The sequence below is a fragment of the Centroberyx gerrardi genome, chromosome 5, assembly GCF_048128805.1.
Source record: "Centroberyx gerrardi isolate f3 chromosome 5, fCenGer3.hap1.cur.20231027, whole genome shotgun sequence".
In the NCBI taxonomy this organism is placed as follows: Eukaryota; Metazoa; Chordata; class Actinopteri; order Beryciformes; family Berycidae; genus Centroberyx; species Centroberyx gerrardi.
This window is the reverse complement of record NC_136001.1, coordinates 21,532,900-21,546,621: the sequence shown is the minus strand read 5'-3', so window position 1 is coordinate 21,546,621 and position 13,722 is coordinate 21,532,900. Positions and strand designations below refer to the sequence as shown.

The following is a 13,722-nucleotide window of genomic DNA, read 5'->3' as shown; positions in this document are numbered from 1 at the left end:
TGGGCCAGAGTCATGTAAACCATATCTAGGGTGGAGGGGATAAGGGGGAAGATTTGGGGGATAGAAACTGTTAACTTGGAGGGAGAGAAGGATGTCTAAAACGGGCGGGGGAAGGCAGAAAGGAGAAGGAGGGATGATAGAATATAGAGGGGGAAGATAGGGAGTCCCCACCCTCTTCTCTCCCTCTGTCATCCCACTCCCCTTCTCTTGGCTGGCCTTATTTGGTCATGTTACTGCGGCTATAGCAGGAGGAGAGAGGCTGGGGGAGGATGGACAGATTGTTCTTTTTTCTCCTCTTTTCAGGATAGAGAGCTCTGGTCTGATGAGAGGTTAAGTCAGAGGAAAGCCAGGACTCAGAGGGAGGAGCTGCTGGTGGGCAGAAGTGCAGCTGAGCAATGAAGATTCGAACATTATTTCTCCTCTACTGGCTAACTGCAAGAATGTGAAAAACAAAACAAAAACAGAAAGGACTCATGGAGGACTTTGTATCACTCCAAGTTGTCATGTCTTAAACTTTCAAGCAGTGTAAAACTCTCTGTGTGTTTCAGTTGCAGTCATTGCACTGCCGGCCACAGCTGTAGTACGTGTGAAGAGCTTGTGGCGTTGAAGAGAAGAGGAACTCTGCTTGTTATGCTGAACTGGGTCTACATGCAAATCAGAGGAGCGTTCTCTGTGTGGCTGGTTTCTATTGTATCTATGGAAATGAGTAGCACAATCAGAGTCCGGTCAGGACAGCATCACCTCGCTGTTGCTGCCATTATGCACACTGACTGGCCACTATCTGACATAGCTGTATCACGTCACACTGTAATACACACATACTGTAGACCTTATTGTGCGCTGTGACTTACCACAGGATGTAACCACACATCATCACACTTGCATATTATGGGCATACACACACACACCCACACACACACACACACACACACACCTGCTGTTTCTTATTCATCATCCCTGCTCCCTCGACCAGGCAAAGCCCTTTGATCTCCACTCAAGAGAATTATGTGAACCATCTTTGTGAATATGCGTGAACTGAACTGTGAAGTGTGTGCATGTGCACGGGCATGCATGCATGTGTGTGTGTGTTCTCTGTGTGTTCACTGAGTAAAGGGAGTGAAACAACTGTGTATACGTTTTGCGTCATCGATTCTTTGAGTGTATCACTTGGCGTGTCAAAGCTCCTGTCTATAGTCTTGTTTATTAAGTTACGCCTATCTGCAATTTTTTTTATACTGTAGTTGTAGGTTGTGTGTTTACTGAGCATCTTGTATCATCTACTTTAAGCAACCCAGACTTTTAGTGTTTATCTGTTGGTTTATCCTAAGCCAAGGCCATGCCCTGTCTCCTGCAGCTCAACCCCGACCTTTCCAGGCTTAATCCAGAGTGCATTCATACATTTTCTCTTTTTTTTCTCTTCTTTTAACTTTTACCCCTGTACAATTTAAGCTACATACTTTGTTTAGCCTAAGTCACTTTCTAATTATTTTGAAATCTCTCTCTCTCTCTCTCTCTCTCTCTCTCTCTCTCTGGCTGCCCCTCTATTTCTATATCTATATCTATCTGTCTCTGTACCAATCTATTTCTCTGCCTGTCTGGCTGGCTCCATCTCTTCCTTTCTCTTTCTCTCTATCTCTCTCTGTCCCTGTCACTCTCCCTCTCTCTGTATCTATTTATCTGTCTGTCTCTCTCTCCAGACTGTCTGTTCAGACTGTGTCCTATGAACCGCTACTCGGCCCAGAAGCAGTTCTGGAAGGCAGCGAAGCCTGGAGGGAACACGGACACGGTGCTGCTCAACAAGCTCCATGTGAGTGAAGTGACAACAAGCTCACGTCTCGGCAGACACCACACACCAGTACAGTTCACACAGACCTGTCCTCACGGCTCAGGGAAACAAAAAGAGCTGCCTTAGACAAACTGTTAGAGGCCTTGATTAATATTTCTAAATTTGGGTGGTAGATTTGGATGAAGCTGAAGCCAAGCCAAGCTGTAAATGTATATGCGCTGGACACTGCTGTCCAGCGTGTCGTTTTCTTCTACTGAACCACAGTTTGAGAGCAGTTCTCAAAGGGATTATATATTTGCTGAGGTAGAATTTTGAAGTCCTTTTATAGACATTTCTGAAGCATTTCACTCCTACTGTCCTACCTTTCTGCCCTCTCCACTCTCTCCTTTCTCTCTTTCTGTTGCACTACAATACCTTTTAAAGCAATCTGCTATCTGACCGCACAGTCATAAAATGGAAGATTGAAATCTCTCCTGCATTTCCATGGAGATGTGAGCCAGAGTTTTAGGTTAAAGGCCCTCTATTGAAGTGTGAATGTCTGGATAACAACTTTGTCACTACTGCTATGCCTTGTCTAATCGGCACAATTGCCATCAGACGGATTAGCCTAGTTCTTCCACATTACTGTGTGTAACAGTTATTAATGAATAATGATGTAATTAGTAGTTGTGCCATTAACTGTCGTAATTTTCGATCACTCCCCTCTTCTCTCTCTAGCATGCAGCTGACTTGGAGAAGAAGCAAAATGACTCTGAAAACAAAAAGCTGCTTGGAACAATAATTCAGTATGGGAATGTCATTCAGGTTTGTTTGTCTTTGTGTAAGCAGTTTCATTTCACATTTTAAATATTCATCATCTTTTAGGGTTAGGTTTTTTTTTTTTTTTTTAGATTATTCTATTATATAAGTATGAATGCACTCTTGGTTAAACCTGAAATATTCTGATTTTCCATCAGTTGATCCAGTCTGACACATTGTCTCACGCTTCATATGTTAAACTTAAAATATGCATCCAGTCTGATGCTCCACCTGCTTTCAGGGTGTCTCTGTGCAAGTTATTTGGACTGTTGCCTAAATTTGGACTGTTGTCCACACTGGACAAGAGCACAACTCCTGAGTGCCTTGATTTGGATGATACATGTACAGTACACATTGCCAGGCAATGAAGCGTATTCCCCAAAACTAATGAAAAGACAGAAACTAACGACCATAAATTCTATGATCCGGTGTTAGAGAGTTGTAAATTTTGGCATAGTTCCTATTCTCTCTGAAACTCCCTGCAGCCAGTGAAACCACAACTTAATGTAATGCATACATCCTGTAAAGCCTGATAGATCTCTCACACAGATAACCTATTTGAATAGGGAATGCTGGAAGCAGACTCTCACTTTTTGGCATAGTCCTTTGTGTAGTGTGAAAACAGCCAGAATACATAGTGACATAATAAAATATAAAATTCATGAAAATTACAAATCAAACCAAACCATGAAACACTACACAATCCATAAGCAAAGACATAATAAGAAGATAATTTCCAGAGTAGTCATACAAACAATCATTGTCAGTTGTTAGAGGGAAATGAGTGAGAGTAACTGACAGATTTGTTGCATTCTCAAAGTAGACTGCTCAATTCTTGTATTCATTTCTAACACCACTCTAAAACCATTAAAATCCTGGTTATCGACTACTGTGGTTTGTGATCTGTACTGTAAGAGGGATAACAAGTGATGACATAATTTCTATAGAAGTGCCTTATAGGTAAATAGAAGGCAAAACTGCTTTCTCCTTGTAGACAACATACTGCTGATAAACCACTCTTGCCACTCTTATTCTCACACCTAAGGACGTCATTAGAAGCACTTCTTCCTCACCTCACATCTCATCATGTCTAATCCATGAGATTACCTGTACTGTCATGTTTTACTTTGTATATTATTGCCACTTAGCTCCTCCACCTGAAGAGCAACAAATACCTGACGGTGAACAAGCGTCTGCCCGCGCTGCTGGAGAAGAATGCCATGAGGGTGATGTTGGACACTGCTGGAAACGAGGGCTCCTGGTTCTACATCCAGCCCTTCTACAAGCTGCGCTCCATTGGAGACAGTGTGAGTCATCCTGTTTACAAGTCTGTGGGCATGGTGCATTGTGATAACACCATAATGTATGTCAATCAGACAGGCAAAGCAAAGGTTTTAAACGTGCCTGGGATGAAGCCTGTTCTGCTCCATCTTGTTGGTCTCCTCCCCATTCCCCCACATCACAAATCTGGACTGTGTAATACTTCAGACATCACAAATGTATCTTATGGATAGCTTGAGATACATCTACATACAACACAAAAATATGTTTGTTGAAATTAATCAGAATCTAGATTAATGCTAAATATTAGAATTTGTTAGGGTTAATTTTAAGGCAACGGCCTTAAAATTGCCAAGAATTTCCTTCGTTTTTCAAAAATAGTTTTCATTTCATACAAGCAATAAGTTTGTAATACAGTAGCAGATGTTCCTTTTTATGGTGGTATCTTATAAAATAATAAACCGATAGGAAGTACCTTGAATGCAAAACATAAGCTCCATAAGCACACAAATGAACAAAAACGCAGTGAGCAAGGGACGAACACAAAAAAGGATTATGTACATGCAATGAAAAGAAAAGGGATATCACCTGAGACAGCCCCAAAATACATATAACCACAGTATACAAATAGTAAACATGTTTACATACTGTATATAAACACATAGGGAACAAAATCAGAAGCAAAATAAGAGAAAACATTAGAAATCTACTTCCTCATTAAGTCCCTCTGGAGAGATAGCGCCCAGATTAAAAATCCACTGGGCTTCTGCTCTCAGCAAGACACAGTTATAGTCCCCTATAGTATCTCAGTTTGGAATTAAATTCTTCATTTGAGCTCAGCAGATCAGCATTAGTAGGTTGGGATTGCAGAAAGGGATGCAGCTTCCTGGGACAGTTCCATAGGGCAGGCTCGGGTCTTCTTTACCATCCTAAGCCTCAATATGGCACCTATCTGATCACACCTATCCCCGGATGGGCCTGGGCCAGCACCCGACTGGTGTTTACCTGATCATTAAGCTCTTGCTGGCTCCAGCTCTCCTTCTCTGCTGCGGGAAGTAATGGGCAGATGCCCAAGGACAAAGTGCCCCAGGGCAGAGACTGGGCTTCTCTAAGCTCCTCTCAGAGCAGGATGAGCTATGGCACAAGGCTTAAGCAGCAGGCCTCGGAGATACACAAATTGTCAAAGAGTCAGTCTCTGTCTTCTGAGAATGGAAACTTGCAGGCAAAGGGGTACTAGCTAAAACCCTCTCTGAGCTGTGCCTATGTGTGAGAGAGTCAAGATTCAGTAGATTATTTCATGTCAACTAGGTTGCTAGGAATTTGTTGTGGTGTGCTCAGACAGACACAAAACAGGACATCAGATACACATATACATATCGTCACTGGTTAAAACCTTGTATCTCCAAAATGTCAACATTTCAGGAACTAATAAATTCAGCCTTGTCTTCAGCTTGACCACAATGCCTTTTTGAGTTTATCCATTGGTCTTTCAAAGGGTTTCATAAGACTGTTGTAGAATGTTGTCAACCTACAGAGGAGCATGTAAGTGAAGTTAAAGTTAAAACATGAAAATAACCAAGACTGGAGTTGTTTTCACATGACAACAGCAATAGGCTCACATAGAGTACCCATTACTATATACAACTAAATCAATCAATACATATGTGAAACCCAATAAAATAAAATTAAAATGTGCAAATTCTAGTGATTTGTAGATTTTGTTTGAATTGAATCATGTTTGCATACTGTGAGTTTACTTGATTGCACTTAAAATATTGTGAAATGATGCTCATACTTGTACTATAGCATTTAGTTTCCTTTCATGTTTCACTTTTATGTGCTTCTTTTCTTTTGTGTGTGTGTGTGTGTGTGTGTGTGTGTGTGTGTGATGGCAGGTGGTGATTGGGGACAAAGTGGTCCTGAACCCTGTGAATGCTGGTCAGCCGCTCCATGCCAGCACACACCAGCTAGTGGATAATCCAGGATGCAATGAGGTTTGGCTGAGCCGCCGCAACTCATCTTTGCTTCCTAGATGTTTCTTTGGGAGTGTCTGCTGTGTAGAATCTATTTATAGCTTTTAATGTGCCCTGCTTGGTTATTAGCTGCCTGATGTGAAACACTACAGCATTGTTCCACCGCCCTCCAGATCCGTCTCAGTTAGGTTTAGCGGGACAGCTAACACTGCACTTGGAAGGTTATCCTGTTTCTCTTTCACAGTACTAGAGTGGTCTGAGCTACTGAACAACTTAACCATGTCATCCAAAGTGCCTTACAGTGACAGTGGGACAGCTAACCATGGCAGTGTGTTAGTGCAATATTCCCATTGAGCAGGATCATATCTGCAGTATGAATATACTGATTGTCATATGGAACTGTGATCATTTGTGTTTCAGGTGAACTCAGTCAACTGTAACACCAGCTGGAAGATTGTCTTGTTTATGAAATGGAGCGACAATCAGGAGATCGTCCTTAAAGGGGTTTGTTTCACAGCAGCTACCAGACAATCAGATCTTAATTTTACAATTTGTATTCTAATTGCCCTAATTCACCCAGCCAATAGCTTCCATTCTACCAGTTATTATGAGCCATGTTTCTTATTTTAATGTTGTGGAATTTGAAACGCCCACAAACGGCCCACAAGATCAAATATTTTATTTTGATTCTTCAGTGAGTAGTTGATGTATTAAAGCAGGTTTTATCTTTCAAACAGTAACAAATGTTCTCTCTTTCCCTAGGGTGACGTGGTACGGTTATTTCATGCAGAGCAAGAGAAATTCCTCACCTGCGACGACCACAGAAAAAAACAATATGTCTTCCTTCGCACCACTGGACGGCAGTCAGCTACCTCGGCAACCAGCAGCAAAGCCCTATGGGAGGTCGAGGTGAGGAAGAGTATTTTTAGTTGCAAGATCCATGATGTTGAAAGTGTAGCTGTTCACTTTATGCAATAGCAGTGTCCAAGAAGTAAGCGTGACTCAAATTTTTAAATCAGCCTCCTCCTTTCTTGAGTGAAAGAGTGCAAATCACCTGTTTAATATATTGTATATATATATATGTCAGTATGATACAGTCTCTGTCCTGTCTGCTGGTGTCAGGTGGTGCAGCATGATCCATGTCGAGGCGGGGCAGGCTATTGGAACAGCCTGTTCCGGTTCAAACACCTGGCCACTGGACACTACCTGGCTGCTGAGGTCAGTACATGTTCACTTATGGATAACATGACTAATCACCAAACATTGTGAACTTTTCAATGAATGACTTTAATATAGCTTTTTAATCCAGGCGGTGAATCACTCTGTATTATTGCAGGTAAATCCAGACTATGAAGAGGAGTGCCTGGAGTCACGCTCCTCAGTAAGTGAGCCATGAGGGAGAATTGTCTAGAGTGTGTAACACTTAAATGCCAAATACATTATAAAATTAAATTGGATGAGCACACATCAACGCACACACACACACACACATTGGACAAGGCTTGTTGCCACCCAGCCAATAGGTCCCATTCAACAGCTATAAAGCAAGAGCCTACATCAAATTTGTATCCTATGCAATATTTACTCATGGCACAAATGGACACAATAAAAAGCAGCGCAGAGAAAACTATGAGGAGGAGGAGCAAGGAACATCAGGGTGAGACGATTCGGCCTTTCCTGTGTCATTGAGAATCTGAGTCTATTTTTCACTTTTGCCAGCTTAGAGAAAGAGCACTTTCATTCACTCGCATTAGTCACAGGTAGCATAAGGTAGGCCTACCTGGATCACTCGATCGCCGCTGGGATAGCGATCAGCTATGTTGCTTCAGTTACAGGCTTGGAAAATCATGGTTTTGTTCTTTTCTTATTTGCATTTTATGTGCCCCACTGTCATGTTTTAAAAAATCTGCCATGATGACTGACAACCAAGTTCCAGAGTTGCTACAGCAATGCTAATAATGTTGTTTACCCATTGCCTTATTTGTATGACACAGTGTAACCTTTCAAACCCCTTGAATGACCGGAGGGAAAACCAGTCAGCAACCAATAAATTAAGTTGGCTATGACTGGCACATGACTTATATACAAGCACTCCATGTTTAAAGAAAACTGGAAATCCATCACTTATTGGATTAAATGTATAAACTCTATTTAGTTAAAGGGCCCCTGGGAATTATGTGATTTAAAAAAATATACTGTATATATAAAGTATATTCACTGTTATGCCCTGTTCAGGATAATTTCAGGCCCCCTGTTGGTGTGGGCCCCTACTCTATAGGCCAGGTAAGCCTGTTAATAAATCCTGGCCAGCATATGTTATTATTCAAGTTGAACACTTTTCATTTATTGATGATGGTTATTGTAAAGTATTACCCTGTAGTGTCAGTGGACTGTATGGAAGGTTAGTCACTGGTTCAGAAGTGGTATTTCCTATTTCCAGCAGCAGATGGCAGTGTGTGTATTTGCAGAGTGAGAGGGTATGAAATGCTGTGTGTTGGTGACCAGCAGATGGTAGCCTTCCACTGGGAATGCATCTCTCCATCACGGCTCTTTGGTTCTGTGCAGCAGTCCAGCTCAGCACAGTAGCTGTGGCAGTCAACACAAGGTTGTTCACGTCTGCTGGCCAGGCAGTCAAGTGAACTGGCTCTGAGCATGGCTGTGCATGGGTTTACTGGCTCACTACTACAGTGGGATGGGCCGCCATTACAAAATAGTAACCCAGGGAACAGAACCATAACAAAGGTCCCAGACAAAAGAAAATAACCCCCAATTTACTGTAACGACTATTTTCAGAAGTTCTGACTGTATCATAAACTAGCACACTATACTAATTCAATACCACAGCTTTTATTGTGAAATGCCAGTTTGCCCCCTACAGCAGGAAGATTTGATGCTATAAGTCGGTCAAAAGTCTTTGCTGGGCTTTTATGGGTTTATTGAATTAAGACTGTAACATTATACTGGTACAAATCCAATTAAACAAAAAGAAATTAGATCATATAGTTGTGCTCTCTGGTGGAAAGGTCTCTTTGAGCTGTGCGTTTCTTATCTTGTGTCAGTTCCTGTTTACTGATACCATGAGCATGTGAGGTCAGTGTCTAGAAATGTTTCCACACTAGTAAACTATTTAAGCCACTTTGACTCCATACTGAGCTGTGGCCCTGCAGTGTCTTACTGTAGACACGGGTCACTGTGGAATACCTCACACAATGTGATGGTTGTTCTTTACACATACGTAAGATATCTAAGTCACTGAGTGTGAGCGTCTGTGTGCGGTGTTAAGATGATATCTGTTATGTTGATCAATTCTGATGAAACTGTGGTGTGGCCCTCCTTCCCCTCCAGCTGGACTCGGAGCAGGAAGCCTTGCGAGCGCGTTTGAGAAACACCCAGGATAAGGTCATGTACACCCTCGTCTCTGTCCCCGACGGAAACGACATCTCCTCCATATTTGAGCTCGACCCTACCACCTTGAGAGGGGGAGACTCCCTGGTGCCCAGGTAGGATGGCCACAACATGAAGGTGTTGCAGGGAAAACAAGTCCGAGACCAGCAACTCTGTGCATACAAACACAGTGCATACACACAAAAATATCTTAAATCTAAGTTGCTCTTCCACGGAGAAACCCATCCGCATGAATTCAAACCTGATCAGACCTGTGCTATTGCGTCTGTGTCTAGTAGAATACATGGTCTATTCCCTGGTCTCTCATTCTTTCCACTGACAAAGAGACTACAGACATGTTTGAAACAGGGGACTTCCATTGTATATCTAAGTCATTTTATTATGGTTACAAAACAATAAACCATGGAAAGAGTTTGTGTGTGTGTGTGCGCGCGCACATGTGTGTGCATGTGTGTGCCTGTACACTTGTGTATGCAAAAGAGTTTGTGACTTACTGTAATTCACAGTGAACACTGATGCGGATCACTGTGTCATGCTGGTTATAAGGGTAGAGAGTTCTTATTCATGGTGGTAAAGGAGCAGATAAGAATTATTCACACTGTAAAATGAATTGCAGCAAACCCAGATCATGGTCCTGAACCGTGTGTGTGTGTGTGTGTGTGTGTGTGTGTGTGTGTTGCGGGGGGATTAGTTTCGCATCTGTCACACATTAGAACAACAGCGTGTGTTTGACTCACAGTATCTACAGAATTTCACTAGAAGAGCTCAAGGAAGAGGAAACTGTTAATAATTCACATGAGTGTGTGTGTGTGTGTGCCTGGGCACGTGGGACTTACAGCAACTTGAAGTAAAAGCTGTTATGCTTCACTGTGCTGCTGTGTATCCCAATACACTGTTAAAATGCAAGGATCCTTTCATGTGGACAACGGGACTACTACAAAGATTGGACAGGATGACCAATCAGCTTCAACCGTGATAGTGACTGCAATTCACTGAAACCCTAACAATTTTACAGTATAACCATCAAAGCCAGTAACTAAGTACTTTTACTCAAGTACTTTTCCTAAGTACAAAGTTGAAATTAAACATATTTGTGCTTCATTTGAGTCTTTCAATTTTCCGGAACTAAGCAAATGTCCTGCTTTTACTTCACTAGTTATCAGACACTTGTTACCTTTTAATAAAGAGTTTTTGCATGCAACACGTGATCATAAAATAATGCATATTTTTTTCTCTGAGACAGCTATCTGAGAGAGAAAGCAATCTGAGCAAGCATGAATGGACCTGTGACTTTAGCTTGGCCCAAAGAGATTATCCTCTGAAGATGGAACACTGCTGTCCCTAGCACTGAAATTCAAGGATGTCATATTGCACGTGGACTGTTTCTTACATACAACAGCAAATTCTTTATTACCTCCATTGAAGTATAACTGTGAATAGAGAACCCGAGTACTGTTACATCAATGTATTTTTACTATTACTAATATTTGTGTATTTCTTCCACCACTGAACAAAGCACTTGCCACAAACAAAAATTACAATTTCTGTTGCAGTTATTTCGAAATGTTCCAACCATTTAGAAACCAGAAATTTCCATTCTTAATAATCAGAGAAAACCATGATATGTTTGTATAGGGAAAGAATGAGATGAGTCACACTGACGAGAGTGAGAACCAGACCCCCCCCCCCCACCACCCCCCCGTCTCTGACATGACCTGCTTTTGTGTTTGTGTGTGTGTGTGTGTGTGTGTGTGTGTGTGTGTGTGTGTGTGTGTGTATTTGTTTTCAGGAACTCATATGTACGGCTCAGACACCTATGCACTAACACATGGGTCCACAGCACCAACCACCCCATTGACAAGGAGGAGGAAAAGCCTGTCATGCTGCGTGTGAGTGACAGCTCATTCTACACTAGACTGTGTACCGCATGCTGAGATACAATCCTACCTGTGTTTATGTTTAGGAGTCAACCCAAAAAATACCCGATAGATGACAAAGTTGTAAATTTATTGCGCATCTTTCTATTATTTCTTAATTCAAGATTGGCACCTCCACACTCAAAGAGGACAAAGAGGCTTTTGCCATTGTGCCCGTCTCCCCAGCCGAAGTGAGAGACCTGGACTTTGCCAATGATGCCAGTAAAGTGCTGGCCTCTATTGCTGGAAAGCTGGAAAAAGGCACCATCACACAGAATGAGAGGAGGTACGGAGTTCAGAGTGGGACAAGATTGTGAATTTCTAACACAGGACATAAGATGTTCATGTATTATGGTGTGTGTGTGTGTGTGTGTGTATGTGTCCAGAGCGGTTACCAAACTACTGGAGGATCTGGTGTTTTTTGTGGTGGACATTCCCAACAATGGACAGGATGTTCTAGAGATCATGGTCAACAAACCTAACAGGGAGAGACAGAAACTCATGAGAGAGCAGAATATCCTCAAGCAGGTATTGCCTTTAGTAGATGTAACATCACTTTGAACCACATCATTTGATTAAGTTTATCATAGATTTGTTTTCTGTTAATGATTGTTGAACTTGACCGAATTTCGTCTAACCTCAACATTTATAATCTTTATCATAACATAAAATGGCATCATTTTATTGTCGGACCTGTTCAGTTATCTCTTATCTGCATGTTCTTTTGACTTTTATTTCAATATGGTTACAACATCTGTGTCCAGATCTTCAAGCTGCTGCAGGCTCCCTTCACAGACAGTGGGGACGGGCCCATGCTGCGACTGGAGGAGCTGGCTGACCAGCGCCACGCCCCCTTCAGACACATCTGTCGCCTGTGTTACCGGGTCTTACGCCACTCCCAGCAGGACTACCGCAAGAACCAGGTACTGTCTGTCAGGTCTGCAAGCTCGATTAAGTCTGCTTTAAGAGTAGCAGACAGGGCCCCGCAAGACGTGGGTGTGCGTGCCACTAGAGGTCCCATACAGCTAGAGGTATCCATCACAGAGGTGAATAGCTGTAGGTGTCATAATTATTTTCGTAAGATAGGATAATCATTTGGATTGAACAGATGGGCGAAGTGCAAAAAGTTAACAGCCTGAGAGGCGTCTAAATTGCCTTCACATAATGTTGTCGTGCTGGTTTGACATGTCCAGCCCAGTCAATAAGTGTAACAAATGCTTTAAGTGCAACTGATTGCACTTCATGGGACTTTCCCAGTTTAACAGTGTGGGTTGGAGGAAGGGGCGGACTGGGCGGACTTTTGATGCAGAGTGACCCACTGATGCTCTTCCTGGAAGATTTTAATTTAATATTTAATATTTGGATGAATTATTCTCTATCCCATCATCTTAATAGCCTGGAGTGAAACAGGGATGATATAATGCTGTTGTATGATGCTACTAGATTCTACTCTAATTTCTTTTGGTTGGAAGTTATAACACAATAAACCTTGTAACATTTTTTTTGGTGGCTGTTGTTTTATAAGTCAAGTGGCATAGAGACACTTTGTGCTGCAGAGAATCAAGAGGATGTTTCAATTAATTTATTAGCAAATTGCTGTATATGACAACTTTAAGTTAAATGGAAACATACAATAAAAGCCTACTAATTATTTAGATGGAATGCCCACTATGGTGTCATGCAATACAATAAAATGCTTCACTTTTACCATTGGTTGTTGCCACAGATTCAATGTGCTGAACATCCCATCCTAACAACTCTGGTACAGCACCTGAAGGCAGCATAATCAAATACTGCAAGAATACAAAGTGGCAACATTATGCTGCTGCATGTTGAAACTTGTTGCACTTACAAGCTTACTTAAACTGTAATGTTTTACTTAGTACCTTTGCAGAACATACATGGTACATTTTTGCCTTAATTGAATTGAAAAGTATATAACCAATTATAAGGCTATAAGAACCTGGTAATTCCATGGGAACACACAACACTTTCATCACAGTTCACCTGAATTTCTGAGAAAATTATAAGGTATTTCTTAGTCATACACTGAAGCATACAAGGTAGCCATTCAGCAGAGATGAATCTCAGGATACCAAACCTATGCAACCTGTAAGAATCTACCAATAATATAGGAAAATGTACCATGAAATTAGACGGAAAGTATGTGGTCTGTCAGTTTGTTTGTCATTATATATATAATATATATGATATGATATGATATGATATGATATGGATTATATTATGTTATAAGGAGTTATGCCGTTAAATCGGGCTGTTACCATCCTAAAATGAACAAACATTAAACTGATGTTGAATTGAATTGGGCAAATTTAGTTTTTGAGCAAATAATGAATTTATCAACAAACAATTTACCAGTTCCACAAAAGATTAGGTTAGGCTATAAGGTTTCAAATGTCATCACCTATGACAAGCAAACACACATTAAACAACTGATCAGTTCCAAAAAACATATTTTTGAAGGGACCACTAGCTGTGATTAGTAAACGGACAGCTACAGTAAATGGACAGTCAAAGCCTTTTCACACAAAGCAGTTGGCTA

At 41.4% G+C, this 13,722-nt stretch overlaps 1 protein-coding gene across 1 annotated transcript in view; it reads left to right on the top strand.

The window, feature by feature from the left end:
- LOC139927333 (inositol 1,4,5-trisphosphate-gated calcium channel ITPR1-like) overlaps positions 1–13,722 on the top strand; it is a 78,695-nt gene that overhangs the window by 17,640 nt on the left and 47,333 nt on the right. The window contains exons 4-16 of the mRNA XM_071919433.2: positions 1,698–1,807; positions 2,504–2,590; positions 3,733–3,891; positions 5,761–5,859; positions 6,259–6,342; positions 6,601–6,747; positions 6,961–7,056; positions 7,175–7,219; positions 9,184–9,338; positions 11,033–11,132; positions 11,285–11,445; positions 11,546–11,687; positions 11,924–12,082. Of these exons, the coding sequence (XP_071775534.1) occupies positions 1,698–1,807; positions 2,504–2,590; positions 3,733–3,891; positions 5,761–5,859; positions 6,259–6,342; positions 6,601–6,747; positions 6,961–7,056; positions 7,175–7,219; positions 9,184–9,338; positions 11,033–11,132; positions 11,285–11,445; positions 11,546–11,687; positions 11,924–12,082 (1,544 nt within the window). The remainder of the gene's footprint in view (positions 1–1,697; positions 1,808–2,503; positions 2,591–3,732; positions 3,892–5,760; positions 5,860–6,258; positions 6,343–6,600; positions 6,748–6,960; positions 7,057–7,174; positions 7,220–9,183; positions 9,339–11,032; positions 11,133–11,284; positions 11,446–11,545; positions 11,688–11,923; positions 12,083–13,722) is intronic.